Here is a 15,069-nt window from a genome sequence, read left to right on the forward strand (position 1 = left end):
TTTATTTTCCTAGATACTGATGCATTCCTGCAAACTGTATCTCAGACTGCATTTTAAGTTTGTTTTTGTATAGTGCTTTCTTTGGAGATTGTAAAGCACATTGAATTTGGAGACTTGCACTGCCAAGTTTTACTTCTCTTAAGAAGCCTGTTTAACCTGTGCTGTATGATAAGCCACGCAGTTGCAGCTTTTGACTTCAACTTCTAGAACACTACAAAGCTGACAGCCTACATAATGAGAAAGACGACTGTATGTCGTACAGTATCTTTTTATATCAAACACAAAGTAGGACTGGAAACAACTGGTTTAAAAGAAGAGTAGTTTACTGGGACTAAATTAGAGTTGCAGTCATCTGCTGCTCCTTGGGGCTTCATATCAACCAGAGTTTTCTTAACTTTCTGGGAGTAATTCAAGTTTTGAGAGAAAAATGACGGAAAGGGCCACTTTCCTGTTCTGCAAGTATGAAATGTCAATGAATAATGTACGTGTTATCACATTCATCAACTTTTTAAATTAATGACTTTTATACTAACTTAAAAGATTCAAATAGCTTTTAAAATTACAATAAGCTGAAGGTGGTGTCTCCGTGCTAGGCTAGACTTAATAAATTTATTTCTTGTATTAAAGAGTCTATCATAGCACTTGTACATGAGGTATTATTATCTCCCAGTAGGTAGCTTATGAGACATTCAGGGTCTGGCTGCAAGAGACTCTGAGTAACCTGATCTAGCTGTAGGTTAGTTCATTTCATTGCAGGGCAGTTGGACCATATGGCTTTTAAAGATCCCTTACAACTCAACTGATTCCATGATTCCTTATGAAATTGTGTGTGTGGGGGATTTGTTTGGTTGTTTCTTTTTCTCCTCTGAAATTGTGAGTTATGGCATCTTTGCGATTTCTGTATGTGTTCAGAAGAGATCCCTGATGGCAGTGTTTGTTGAGAGATTAACCCTTCTAGGATGAGGAGTAAAATCTACTGTAGAGACATGACAGGTACTTAGTATTTGTCAGGAGGATGTTTTTAACCTTTTTCTGGCATCAATAGCTAGTTCCCTTCAGGCAGCAAGCATGGATCGCTGTATTCACTAATTCCAGGTGAGCATTGCTTCTGTGTTTTGAGAGATCTTGCTCTTGTGTTTTGAGGGGTCTCAGTTGCTTTCATTGCAGTGTTGCTGGAGAAAAATGAACCCAAAAAGTATTTGAGAAGCATTGGTAAATTCTATTACTACCTTATTACTCTTCTTTCTCTCTGAACTTTGCATTTGTAATATCTTTGCAGGTGGTCTGTCCGGACTGCAGTGATGATATTGCAGTGAAAAAGGACAATATTCTCGTTCGTTCTTTTAAGGATGGCAAATTGTAAGTAAGGACGTTGAGTCTGATAATTAATAACGTGCACTAGTCAAGCGAATCATAGTGTGAGATACAGTGAATACAGTATTAATAACAGCTCAGAAAGTTTCTGTGAAGATTTTTCTCATGTTTAGAAAACTGTCAATAGCCTACATAGTGATAAAGTTGGCCTTGAACTTTGTTTCTGTTAAGAATTGTTACAACTGTAGCAAACAAAGCATTTTTTTCCTCGTACTCTGATTGAAGCAGGGCGCTGCTTTCCAGAGACATGGATGTGTGCTTACCCAGTCATTAGAAGATGTGTGTGTTTGTGGAATATAAATATGCACATGTACGCACAATAGGGGGGTTTTTTACTGTTCTTTTTTTGTGAGGTATAAAGGTGTATGTTTGTCTCAGTATAGACTACAGCTGCGTGTTAGTGTTCTCCAAAATGAGCTGTGATGCTGTTCAAGGGGGAGAAGGAAAACAGTGAAACATAGAAAGTCAGTTTGTAGGGGGTTCACAGTAGAGCAGAGAACTCATCATGAACATCAGGGAGGAAGTCTGATGTATGTCAGTAGTATTGTCTTTTCCTGGTTTTAGTTTTAAAAGGTCCAGCTATTTCTTTTGCTTAGCGTGTTTTAACAGAATGCTTTTGCAGAAAAGATGATGGCATATTTAATGATTGAACTGTAGTTTAGTTACTTAGTAAGTCCAGGCTATTGTTTCTGGAGCCATTTGGCAATTATTCATGCATTCAGTGCACATCACAGGAAACATGTATAAGTCTGTGCAGGCAAGAGTGTGTATACACACTTCACCCCCACCCTCTCCACAGTCTAAGATAATGTGCAGATCAACTTCTTTGAATCTAACCACAGCAGAAATTAAAAAGTGCTCTGTTTTTTTAATTTGAAGTATTTTGTATGTTAATACTCATTTAGGTTTTATGTGGGGGAGGTGTTTGTGAGTGAGCATTTACTTGCTAAGCTGATGTGATGTTTTTCTCTAAGGAAATACATATTGGGCAGATTTGGGAAGCTGTATTTTAGCGGAAAGAGAAAGTTATCTTCAATGCTTACTGAATAGATTGTGTGCAATAAACACAATTATATAGAAGTTTTTATTTTGATCTGCTAACTGATTAATGCCATACCAGATGGTTAATACCATACAACAGAATTGTTCAGATACCCTTCATATTCTTCTTCTATATTGTTAGTAACTGTTATGATCTCTTAGTGATCAGCTCTGTGTTATAGTGTTAATTTAGCTTTGAAATCTTTATAATGTATACTTTTAATAATATTTCTTGGATGCTTTTTAAATTATTTAGTGTTTCTGTGCCAAGAAAAGATGTTCGGGAAATTAGTGAAACTTCAGCAAAGCCTGATGCTCTGTTAAAACAAGGTAAAAAGAACTTTTAATGAGAAAATGTGTGTGCATCTGTTTATTATATGCAGGTTGTACAAACTTTGTGATGGATTGATTCATGTCTTAAAAATACTAACATTGTTATAGGAAAAGATAATATGCATCTTGAGGCTAAGCACTGCTGAAAATCTATAGGAGTGGTTTTCTTAAAAATCAAACTACAAAAGGCATCCTGTCTTGTATTTGTCTTACATATGGATGTGTCAAACAAAGCATGTAATTGGACAGTGCTTGCTAATTTTGTAGGTTATTTACTATTTGGCTTTTGTGTTAGACCTTAATAGAGTTATTTTTATCACAGTACTCCTGATGTGTCTGAGGAAGTTACCTTTATGCACACAAGAAACTGGAATTGTGAATTTGTTTGAAAGCTAAAGTTTGTGTGATTTAACTTCTAAAATGAGATAGTAAATATTTCCTCTTCCTTTTCCTCTTTAATGTGCATAAATCACAGTGTAAAGTCATTAGTGGAGGAGTTCTCTCAGTTAAATATATTCATAATCCTAATAATAGCTCTGAATTATTTGATGTATGGAGAAGATGAAGTCAGTTTGGCTGGGTCAGATGAGTAAAGATGGACAACACGGGGATTTAGTTGAGGCTCTTTGAAGTTGGGGTGGAAGAGTTAATTAACAGTCTTTGTTTCCCCCCAGCTACTTTATTTGATTAAAACATTTGGTGAAACTGACCCTTCCTGCTGCCCTAACAAATTCTGGTCCTCTTACAGCTTTTGACCAAGCTCTTGAGTTCCGTAAAAACAAAACTGTTCCTAGTAACTGGAAAACAGAATTGAAAGAAGACAGCTCCAGCAGTGAAGCTGAAGAGGAGGAAGAAGATGAAAAAGAAAAAGAGGATAACAGCAGTGAGGAAGAGGCAAGTGAAGTTACTATACAAGTAGCTTAGATACACAACTGATATTATCAAGACTAATATTTAGTTAAGAATTACTAATATTTGACATAGATAATATCTTAACACAGGCAACAGTTTGACTTCTCAGCTTTTAAATTCTCCATTTAACAAAGATTGATGTGAAAATATCAACATGGAAGTCTTAATAATTATCTTGAAATCACTAAGCAAAAAATGTGCAGTCAGTAGTCTGTGTCAGTGAAACTAAAAAAAAAAAGTAGAAAAAAAAATCTGAAACTCAGATTCTGTTTTAGAATCGTTCCCATGCTGATCTTAATGTAGCCACAGAAGGGTTTCAGTACCTTGTGAGACCAAACAGGATGAAGAAGGGTAGATACTGGTGTGTGCTCTCATATGCGTACTGCTTTAGCTAAAAGAAAGAAAGGTTCCCTATACTTACGTCTTCCTAAATGGAACTTACCCGCTACCTATTAAAGGTCAAATCAACTTCCATCTGGGAAGATACGTGTTTTTAAAACAAACAGCTAAATGCGTATCCTGATGAAGGATATGCAATGTGTTTTGATTACTTTAAAACAAACCTTCAAAATGCACATAGCATTTGCCCAAGTGCTGGGTTTAATTTCAGAGTTCAGCGCTATCATTTATAGAACTATTATTATTATTTCTTTTTCTTCTTATCTGTCTACTACCTTACAGTCATTCTCAGCAAAAGTGTAAAGCATTTCTCAGCAGTCATATGCCTTTTCCTGGAGCTTCCTCCAGGTTCCCTTGGAGAAAGCAATTGATTCAAAGGATACATCAATGACATATCTAGTTAAAATCTTTCTGGAGGGTTTTAAACCTTCTTTCTCTCCGTATGAATAGGAAACATGCATGCACTGTAAATATTACTGCCTGAAGTTATCCTCAGAAGTTTCTGAAGTGTTGAAACCATTGTTTAACTTGACCGGCATCCTATGCTGTGGTGAAATGTTTACCTTTGAGTATGTGAAATCATTAATGTTAATAAAGGCATACCTGGCTGACATGTTCTACCAAGTCTTTGCATGTGCAGAAAATATATTCTTAATATCTTAGTGGTTGACAACCCTGCCTGTGGCAGACAGGTTGCAGATAGGTGATCTTTGATGTCCCTGGGTTTCTATGAACTCTTTCTCTTTGCTTTGAAAACACCTATTTTCTTTGCACAATGTTGTTTCAGTATTGAAAGGCAAAGGAGTTCTTTTCCACCAATGCAGAACATCAGGTTTCTTAGAGCAAATGTCAGTCATAGCCCAGTTGGGTTTCCAGTTCTTAGATCGCTCTCCCTCAAAATAATGCATTGTCTTTCTGTAGTGGTGTTGCTGGCAAGTGTGTTGTATTGTACAGAAGACTGTACTTTCCCTTTGTGGCAGTGTAGTAAGATCCATGTATGATTTTAGCATTACTATAAATACTATAAATAATTGCACACACAAGTGGTGATAAACTTTCCTACTGACTGTAGAACTACTACCTCAGTAAATATGGTGCTTAGCCCACATTTCAAGGCACAGGAAAGCTTGCTACCTTTTATATGGCAGCCTCTTCTGAGGCAGCATCTCTGAGCTGTTGTTCCTGACCTGTGTTCTTATCACTTTTGAAAAAATAAGCCAAACTAGGCTGGTGTGGTCCTGTTTTGTCTCTTTCTCCCCTGCATGTTTGTCACCCTGTCTTCCTCTCTCAGTTTCATGCTCTTAAATTAGTGTGTCAGGCCCATAACTACAGATTCTTTTATAAAGCAGAAATTTCAAGTAGCTTCCATTGATCTTTCACTGCTCACTTTTAACTACAGAAGGCAGAATCTGCTGGTTTTCTACTAGTGAAAAGAAATAGATAAGAGATCTTGAGAGTCTTAAATAACGACCAAGAAATCTGAGTTGTTGTACCTTTCTTTTATGCTGTTCTACTGAAAAATTGCTGTACTACAAAAGCTGTTTCTCTGGTTACCGTAATGCGAAGAAGCAGAAGAACTTTAAATCAAAGCACAGACTCTGTGCACTCCTCTTTCACCTTGTTCTCTCTTTTGTACTGAAAATATGGAGCCCTGCCTGATGCTTGGTTTTCTAATTATCTGTTATTCCCTCCCAACTTTTGGTCCAGAAAAAAAAAAAAAAAAAGATGAGGAAAGAAGAAAATTAGTGGAAAGAGCTTTATGTAGATGTCTAGCTAGAAGAGAGGCTTTTTTGAATCTTTCACTTGGCGTGTTTCAAGATCTGTTTCTCTGATTTGTTATGCTGCCTACAGTAATGCAGTAAGCTGAAATTTCCATCCATAGTGGAAATTTAAAGAGCATGATAGATAAATGGTTGTTATGGTCTTTTACTGGCTACATAATCCTTCAAAATTGTAGCTCTGGCACACCAGAAGGTGAGGCTCTCTTTCTTTCATTCATTTCTTTATTTTAGGGAGGATTCAGAAGTGTGAGAAAATCTTAGCCACTTTTCCATGCTCACAGGATATTAGGCAATTCTGATCCAAGTTGTGTCGTCCAATATGTGCTCTGATATGTTGAGAAACAAAGTGTTCTTCCGTGGGCTCAGTACAGTTTTTGATTTTTCCAGAGCAGGTTTATGTCCAGCCATAGGCATGATGAGCAAGAACATTTTTACCTGTGCAGTGTAACATGCAGTCATTGTAGAGCAGTCATTCCATCTCTACTTGTTTTAGATGGAAATATTTGCTGTCTTCAGCTGTGCTGTTTGTAAATATCTGACCTTGTAGCTTTTGTCTTTGGAGAGATGGTTTCAGTACTCACAGCTATCAAGTGACGTTTTTCTTAAGCAGGACATCTGGGCTTGTTCTTTTCAGAGCATCACCTGTGGATAGTTCTAGCTCTTTCCAGGATGCGTTGCCCTCTTTTTCTGTTTTGTAAATGGAAGAATGGAAAGTGCTTTCCTTTCCTCTTCTGAATGTGATGGTAACCAAAAGGATTGACAAGGATTCTCTTTTCTTCTGGATTATAATATTGTGTGAATTTTATCTGCTGCTTTAACGCATGTTGCTTTTTTTCTAGATTTTGTTGTCAAACACGTAAGCCAATTTCTTTTACCTCTGTGACGTAGACAAATTAAAAACCGCAGAACAACCTGCTTAGTGCTGTGGTTGAGTAACTTGGAAATAAGCAGAGATGACAGAATATGATATGTCTGCCTTAAACCATTATGTAGAAAACCTTGTTGTGTACTCAGTGATTATTTAAACGATTTCATAAATGTTTTAGAGATTGTTAACAGTTAACTGTTACCATATGTAGCATGTATCGATTTCTGTAAAGATTCTGAGAAAGAAGTCTTTCCAGAGGCACACGAGGTCTTAAGCTCCCCCATTAGCACACTTTCTTAGGAGGCTGTATTGGGAATATTAACAAGGAATATCCACCTGGCATTTTGACACCTCTCTGCATTAATATATTTGAGATATAAGTACTTCTCAAACATTGCGTCTTGCGGGGAGGAAAGAGCAGCAGTGTTACGTTCAACCTACTCATCACCTTTATTTTAGTTCCCCTAACAGACATTTTGCAACTTGAAAGCTTTGTTGGATTAATAGCTTTCTCCCTCATCTTCCATGCCCTAAATACTCTGTGGGACCACTTTCTTATGGCAGGTAGTTTGCCATAGGAAAGTTGTGAGGAATGAAGCAAAAACCACAAAGAGGTGCCCTTGATCTCTTCACCGTGTTCCACTGAATACTTGTAAGAGTCCTGTACAAGTATCTGTCATGGGTGACATGACAAGAAAGAAAAGGAAAAAAGAAAATGAAAGAAAAAATCCATATCTCTGCCTCAGTACTGTGCACCTCTTTCCCCAGAAAGCAAAACCAAAGAACAACAACAAAAAATTTTAATACATTCCAACATTCTAATTAGGGCATTTGTGGTCGTATTCAAGTTTGATGGTTATCTATGTGTGTCTGTACTACTGCAGGGCTGCAACATCGCTCCTCATACCAGTGAAGGATCACAGTGTACCCCCAACTCCTTCTGCCCCTCCCTTGTGAGGATGTAGCCTGTCCTCCTCACTCATCAAAATAGCCTGCACTGAGTTTTGCTGGTGTATGAGCTAGTGGGTAGATGCTTATCTTGTCATGTCTCTCAAAGAGACTTTCATTTTGCATTGCCTTTGCAGTAGCTCTGACTGGAGTTTTTTTCATTGTGCTTCTGTTATTAAATATGTTTAAATGACAACAATTTCAGCACAGTGCAAATAGTTCCTAATTTTTTTTTTTTTGTTTTGTTTTGCTGATTTCCTTTATTACATTCTCCAAGTGAGTTTAATGGAGAAGAGGAAGTATACAACAAAAAAACTCTACTGCAGCCTTGCTTAACCTTATTTTCAGCCATCCACTAGTTTCCACAATTTTTGTTTCTTTTCCTGTCATATTTAATAATTTTATTCTATTGAATTCTGAACTGCCCTCGGTCTGACTTGAAAGGCGATGTGTTTTGTGAAGCTTTAATGTTTAGCAAAAGGAGGCTGTTGAAGGATGAAAAAATTAACATGGAATGGAGATGCACACACACTAAAATGTTAGAATTTATTAGTTAAATTTAGAAGCTTTTAGGTAGTAGTGAAAAAGGAATGTAGAAAATTAACTTCTGTTCAGCGTACTGGTGTGAAGTAGCTTAGTCATCCATTTCTGAGAATTTTCATTATAAGCTTAATATTTTAATACAAATGGTTGTGGCAAGTGACATTTTCTGATGAAATTAAACCCCAGTGCTTTGTTTGGAAACCCCACTGTTTATTCATTTAAGTAAATCTAATACAAAGATTTATTAGTGCAATGAACTGAATATCCAAAATATCCATTGTTATTTCAGTTCTGGGATTGGTCCTGCTCACTACGCACGCATTCAGCTGGTACCTCATGGCAGTAGCATGCGGTGTCATTGGCTGTGGTTTGTCAGTGCTGTGGATTAGAACTTCTGAGAAAGTGCAAGCGTGATTTTATGTTCTACTTCATTCCTGAAAGTTGCACAGTACATCCAAGCATTAAGAAATTGCTTAACTGCAGAAGAAATAGAGATCTGATATCCCTTGAGCATTAACACTGGTATCTCCCAGACTTTGTGTGAAGGAACAAAATTAAGAATGTGTCTTGATTGATGGCATTTATGATATCTGTGAGAGAGATTCATCAAAAATCCAATTTCGGATGTGTCATTACAGTTATTGCCTTACGTAAGTTGAAAATGTGTGCTATATAAAACTCCACGTGACATAGCATTGAGGCCAATTTTGTTTGTATAGTTTCTTGTTCCTGACTGCAGTAAAAACAAACTTAAACTTTTGAACCTAAGTGATTTTCTTATTGACAACCTGTAACTCACAAGGGTGAAATGTTTGTGTGCTTTTTTTTTTTTCCTTGAACAGGAGGAACTAGAGCCTTTTCCTGAAGAAAGGGAGAACTTTCTTCAGCAATTATACAAGTTCATGGAAGACAGAGGTACACATTTCTGTGTTTGACTTGTTAGACTTAGAGGTATTGCTTAGCAGTGCTTCAAAGACCTGAGTCTGTGAACTAGTAATACTGTACGGTTTATTTTTGGAAACAGTGAGACTGTATCCCACACGTCTAGCTTCCCATCCTCTCAGAAGATGAGTCTGTCTGTTAACTCTGCCCCTCAACAGGACTAGGCTGGTTCTTTTAGAGGCAGTTTTTTTCAGTGGGTGAAATAGAAATGTTTATGTAAGAAGCAAGAGAAGTTGCATTGTTTGTGCATACTTGTTAATATATCGAATAATGCAAATGTATAAATTTATTTGTATTAATGAACTACAGGCAAAATGGCTTATTAAACCTCATGAGTTTTAGTTTTCACAAAAAATAAATAGTAGATGCACCAGATGGTCAGAAAATTTACCGTACTATTTAATGGTGTAGTAGCATATGTGGAGTAGATTTCATGTTGCTCTCAAAAAGATATTTCAAAACACCGTAATAACTGTCTGTCTTTACAGGGACTCCTATTAACAAACGACCTGTACTAGGATATAGAAATTTGAATCTGTTCAAATTATTCAGACTTGTACATAAGCTTGGAGGATTTGATAATGTGAGTATTACTGATCTATAAAGTCTAAGGGTGGTGATTTTCCTTAATAAAGAATAAAGTATTGTGTAGCAGCTCCAGATATTAAAACTGAATTCTACCAGAAACTAGTTATATTTTAAATAAATTGTCTACTGAGTGTGTTATTACTGCAGCATAAAATCAGTGTGTTTCTGTGAGATTTCAAGAAACGTCTGTCTAATAAAATCGTTACCCTGAAGTGAAAAGTGTTGCTGCTCAGTGAAATCCCAAAGGCAAGTAACTGTAAGTTCAAGTTGGTTGTGAGGCACTTAACTCCTATCTATTCTGGGCAATATATAGAGGAACATGCTGACAGGAATTCGTCTTGGTGCAGTAGTTGATGCATAGGGAATTCTTGGTCAAGTAGATTCTGTTACTGCTTTGAGCTACTTCTTGTAAATCTAGCCTGTCAGCTGAGAAGGTTGGTTTGTGCTGTGCCGCCTTTCTACTATAGAAGGGAGGATCTTGTACTTAGTATCACAGTAGATCTCTTTTACCTTCACAGATGGTGAGAAATGAGCATGTCACACTGTCACAAAGCTTTGACACCAAAGGGTGCGTTAAAGATATACAGTAGCTACCAGTCTTAGATTATCTGGTGCAGTGCTGCAGGGATGTAGTATTATTAATACTTTGAGGTTTTTTCTTTTCAATTTAATTAAAATTCTAGATGTGATATTTCAGGAATTATTTTAACTATGCTGATCTTTGTATTTTTTCCCCCTTTATTACCCCCTAGAGAGAAAGGCCAGCTGTGGCTTACTGAAGTGCAGAAATGCTAAATTGCAACAAGTAGTTACACTAGACTACAGTTTGCATTACAAAGTAGAGTGTACAATAAATAGAGATTTTGTAGAGAGAATTAAATACTATTGTATGAAATTGTAGATGTTGTCAGCTTGGTCTTCTGTATGTCAGTTAATTCAGCAGCCATTGTTACATTTGCTTTAACAGATTGAAAGTGGAGCAGTGTGGAAACAAGTTTATCAAGATCTTGGAATCCCTGTATTGAATTCAGCTGCAGGATACAATGTTAAATGTGCATACAAAAAGTAAGTAATAAAGCCACACAGTTTATGCTAAAACAGCACTAAAAAGAAATAGAGTTCTTGTGATAGTGGTGGCAATATACATAAATTCTATAAGTTTGGTTGTAATGCAGTCTTTGTAAGCTTTAAAATATATTTCTTCTATTAAGCTTCTGCTAGGTAACACAGTTTTTCTTCAAAAAAACTTGCTTATCAGAAGTGTGGTTTTTTTTTTTTAGATATCTCTATGGCTTTGAAGAGTACTGTACATCAGCAAATATTGAATTTCAAATGGCATTACCAGAGAAAGTGACAAGCAAGCCTTGTAAAGACTGTGAAAAAGAAAAAGATTTAAAGATGCGTGAAGATCCAGAGCAGGATGTAAAAGAAATAAAAGCGGATAAGGAGGAGCGCAAGCAGGAGGAAGTAGTGGCAGTACAACAAGAAGAAAAAAAGCTAGCTGAGAATGATAGTGAAAGTAAAGAAAATGATAAGCCCGTGCTTCTGGTAAAATATTTTAATGTTCATATTATATCCTGTTGATAAAGGCAGATAATGTGTTGATAACTATGAGTTTGTATTAAGACAAATCTCTGTAATTGATTTAAAACTAGACAAATAACATGCTGTAGATTAGTTTTGAGCAATATTTGTCTCTTCAGTGTCTGTCTTAGAGGTTCATGGTGTCAAAGTCTTTGAATTGGCAGGAAGCAGATGAAGCTTTCCACCTGTTTGGGGCACTCTTGAGTCAAATGGGGACTGATTAGCATGCAGCTGTATTGTGATCTGGATAACGCATGCTTACAACTATCTTCACTGCTGATACTTCTATTTTGTATTGAGCTAGGCTTTTAAGCCCTCCCAGGTTCTACAGAGATATGGTGTATGCAGTGGCATAATTATTTCACTAATCCAGAGAGACAAATCTTTTTACCTTTTCAAAACTCAATACTGGCCCAGTGGTTTTAGAAAAGGAGAACTGAGGTGGTAAGCTGAGCAGTGAAGGTACAGCGGTTTGCTCTGGAAGCGGTGTAGTTCTTCAAGTCAATATGCAACTTAGCTGTGATGTATGCAAGTGGCACCAGCCCTGGCCTGTCTGCTGCTACTAACTCCACAGTGACCGTTAATGCTGGTGTTTCTGCATACTGAGCGCAGACATATCCTGTTTTAAGAGTTGTGTGCTAATGTTGCTGTAGTAAAACCTAGGAGATTGGATTCAACCAAGGACTATTGTATGTGTGCTGAGAATTTCAAACATAAAACCAGTGGAAATGCTGTAGTTTTAGAAAGAGCCCTAGAATCTAGTGCTTTCTTTTTCCCTTCACAATAACTTGTGCATTTTGTTCTTCTGAAATCCTCTGAATTCTTATTTTTTCTTGTAAATTAACTGAAGGTTTTATTGTCTTAGGGAAACAAAAAAAATTTGCCAGATTCAGTGTATACGCAGCCTGACCAAGAAAAGGACTTGAATGTAATCAAAACTGAAGATGAAATCAAATTAGAAGATAAAGAAGAGGAAAAGATTAAAGAAATTGAAAATCCTACCATAAATGCAGAGGCTGACGAAAAAGACAAATCAGGGTAAGTTACTCTGTTTGTAATCAGATAAGGCATCTGATGTGTGCTCATTAACTTTACTCTTGTCTGATTTGAAGTTCAAATTACCTCCCTGCTGTGATTAGGCTCCTGTTTTCTGGAGATCTGTGTGCTGCTCTTTCTCATGGTTAGTGCTGCTGAAGTTAGTGCGTCTAATTAAAAATATGTAACCATTTTTATAAAGCCTTATGTAAGGCTTTTAAAAGATCCAGGCCAAAATATTTGCAAGCTTAGCAAGCAGCAGAATGTATAAATCTCACTTAAGACAAAAATATTGCAAATATTATGAGTAGAATAGTATTTGTCTATTTAACTTGGTTGCTAGATTTTGTTGTTGGACAGTAACATGGGAAGAGAGAAATACCTCACATAATTTAGTAACAACTTACCCACTGAGCGGAGATAACACTTGCAGGAGACCCTTGTGCAGCCCTTAGGACTGAAATTTTCAAAGTAGGAGATGAATTACTTGGATCTGTGCATCCTTAATGCTTCCATGGATGAAGTTGACTTTAGTTATAGACTTGACAACTTCTCACATTTCAGTGAAAAAGTAAAAAAAAAAAAAAAAAAAAAAAAAGAAAAAAAGACAGCCAGATCTTGAAAAACAAAAGCAAAAAAACAACCATAAAAACAACAATGAAGTCTAAACCAGCATATTGTTCTCACTGAACCGCAGGGTGGTAGCAGTTCATATTCTTAGGATTAGAAGCCTTGTACATTATGATTTTAAGTAAGAAGATATAGGTAGCTGTTACAGGTTATGTGTCAAAGTTCTGTATTATCTGAGGATACTGTATGTGACTGAAAACGGTGCAGATGCTTAAAGGAGAAACTTTTCTTTTTAATAGGGAAAGCAGCTAACGGCACCTTACTCTTTCTAGACAGTCTGAGTCTCAGGGGATGTTTTATGTAGTTAATAGCAGCTGTTGCCTGACCACTAGTTTCCTTGTTCATTCTACTGTTCCTTTGCTATATTTAGCAGATAAACTCTCTTCCATCTTAATATCAGCAACTGTTATTGCTTGTTCTGTCCCATTAAAAGATATAACAGAATGCTATAGCTCATTGTGTTGATTTCCAAGTTCATTTGAAAAGATTTTTCAGTTTTCTTTTAAGCATTTTGATTTCTGAGAGAATCCCCCCCAGTAAAATGTCATCTTCCCTATTCTCAAGGAAATTCCACTGAAAGCTTGTATATCTCAGAAATCCAGAATAACAAGAAAAATCAAATTTGCCTGAACGCAGTAGAAGAGCCTTTTCCCTGTTTATGTGACTTGACTTATGTTCTAGGTGACTATCATTTTAAAAGACTGGTTGCTGGAACTTTACATCCTGTTTTGTAAGAGCAACCAGAGAAATGATACTGTACCAGGTTTTCTGAATTTTCATAAATATTGAAGGCTAATTTTATGATACTTTCAAAGTATGTAACTGAATGTAAGGAAATCTGCACTGCTGAGAGAAAAGCAGTATTTAAAAAGATCTCTAAGTACTGTGTGTGTTATTGTGGTGGTATTTAGTACTTGCTTATATTTGGAAATAAGACCGGTTTAAAACTTATCACAATGCTATAGAAAGAAAGTACAGCTATGTGCTGCATTTGGTCTTGTTTTATTATCATTTCTGATTCATGTCCATTTGGGTTATTTATAACAATAAAAACACAGTGTTCTCTTAATTTTTCCTTCATAAAACCAAGATGATGTTTCCCCTTAATTTTCCCCAATTCATCTTATGGTTAGGCTTTTCTCTCAGCTTCTCTGTCTTCATCCCATAAAGACTACCATCATGCTATTGCAATTCATGGTTTTATTGTATTTTTGTAGGAAGTTGCCTGGAATAGAATAGAAAACAGAACTCTAAAAATGGATAGGGGTGATGGTTCTGGGAGTATATTTTCCTGGAATAATTTCAATTTATTTAAATGAAAGGTTTGTAGCAGCTAGTAGTCTCTCAGCATTTGTAAGCATCATTAAGTACTGTAGTTAGTACTATTAGCTTAATTTCTTTTGCTGTTTTTCTAGAGACTGATAGGATTTTGTACTTCCTATAAGCTGTAACGAATTGAAAAATGATGCCGACATCCTAAATACTTTGAAAAAAATATAATGATATATCTTCGTGGTATAAACACCATAAGGTTTTTGTGAGCCCCTCCCCTTATCAGAAGGGAAGAATGCTCTGGGTTGAGTTCTGTGTTGAACTAACGTACAAGTGAAGAAAAGCTAACGTACAGAGCTAGCATAGAAACAGTAAAATGCTTTTTTATAGATGGAAAGTTAATCACAGAATACCGCTGCAGACTGATTTTTTTTTTTTTCTCTCTTCAGTGTACTCCTGAAATTGAATTTTAAAGTACTGACCATCTATCTTCCACAGTGTTAACCGAATAGCCAGTCAAATGGAATCTAATATTACATGAGGCAAATTCATAGTGCTGCTCTTTGAACTTATATCTTTAGGAATTATATCCTGTAGATACATCTTCATGTAGCATCTTTAAATAGAGATGCAAGAAGACAGAAAAACTTGAGGGTTGTATGTGTTGAATGGATGGGAGCGAACTTGCATCTTTGTACTCTCAGGTTGTACTTCTGGAGACTAGAGCTGTTCTTTATTTCTAGAGGCTTTGTTTCTGCAATGCTATGCATCTTCAACCCCTTTAGATAGCAGTCGCTCCCATGTTACCCCAGCCCTTCT

The 15,069-nt window shown here is 36.4% G+C and overlaps 1 protein-coding gene across 8 annotated transcripts in view; it reads left to right on the top strand.

Moving 5' to 3' along the window:
* Positions 1-15,069, top strand: part of ARID4B (AT-rich interaction domain 4B) — a 79,457-nt gene that overhangs the window by 40,880 nt on the left and 23,508 nt on the right. For 6 of the 8 annotated variants that reach the window (XR_014944740.1, XM_032443315.2, XM_085543372.1 and 3 more), the window contains exons 9-16: positions 1,280-1,359; positions 2,672-2,745; positions 3,497-3,642; positions 9,042-9,114; positions 9,630-9,724; positions 10,697-10,794; positions 11,010-11,277; positions 12,179-12,351. Coding sequence is in view for 6 of the 8 variants with exons in the window: in XM_032443315.2 (XP_032299206.2) it covers positions 1,280-1,359; positions 2,672-2,745; positions 3,497-3,642; positions 9,042-9,114; positions 9,630-9,724; positions 10,697-10,794; positions 11,010-11,277; positions 12,179-12,351 (1,007 nt within the window). In the remaining 2 variants the exon portion in view is untranslated. Of the gene's footprint in view, positions 1-1,279; positions 1,360-2,671; positions 2,746-3,496; positions 3,643-8,559; positions 8,850-9,041; positions 9,115-9,629; positions 9,725-10,696; positions 10,795-11,009; positions 11,278-12,178; positions 12,352-15,069 lie in introns of those variants that run through there. The other 2 variants (XM_085543375.1, XM_085543373.1) reach the window with 2 other exon arrangements.

This window comes from Coturnix japonica, chromosome 3, assembly GCF_054131305.1.
Source record: "Coturnix japonica strain WE chromosome 3, WE-NBRP24, whole genome shotgun sequence".
In the NCBI taxonomy this organism is placed as follows: domain Eukaryota; kingdom Metazoa; phylum Chordata; class Aves; order Galliformes; family Phasianidae; genus Coturnix; species Coturnix japonica.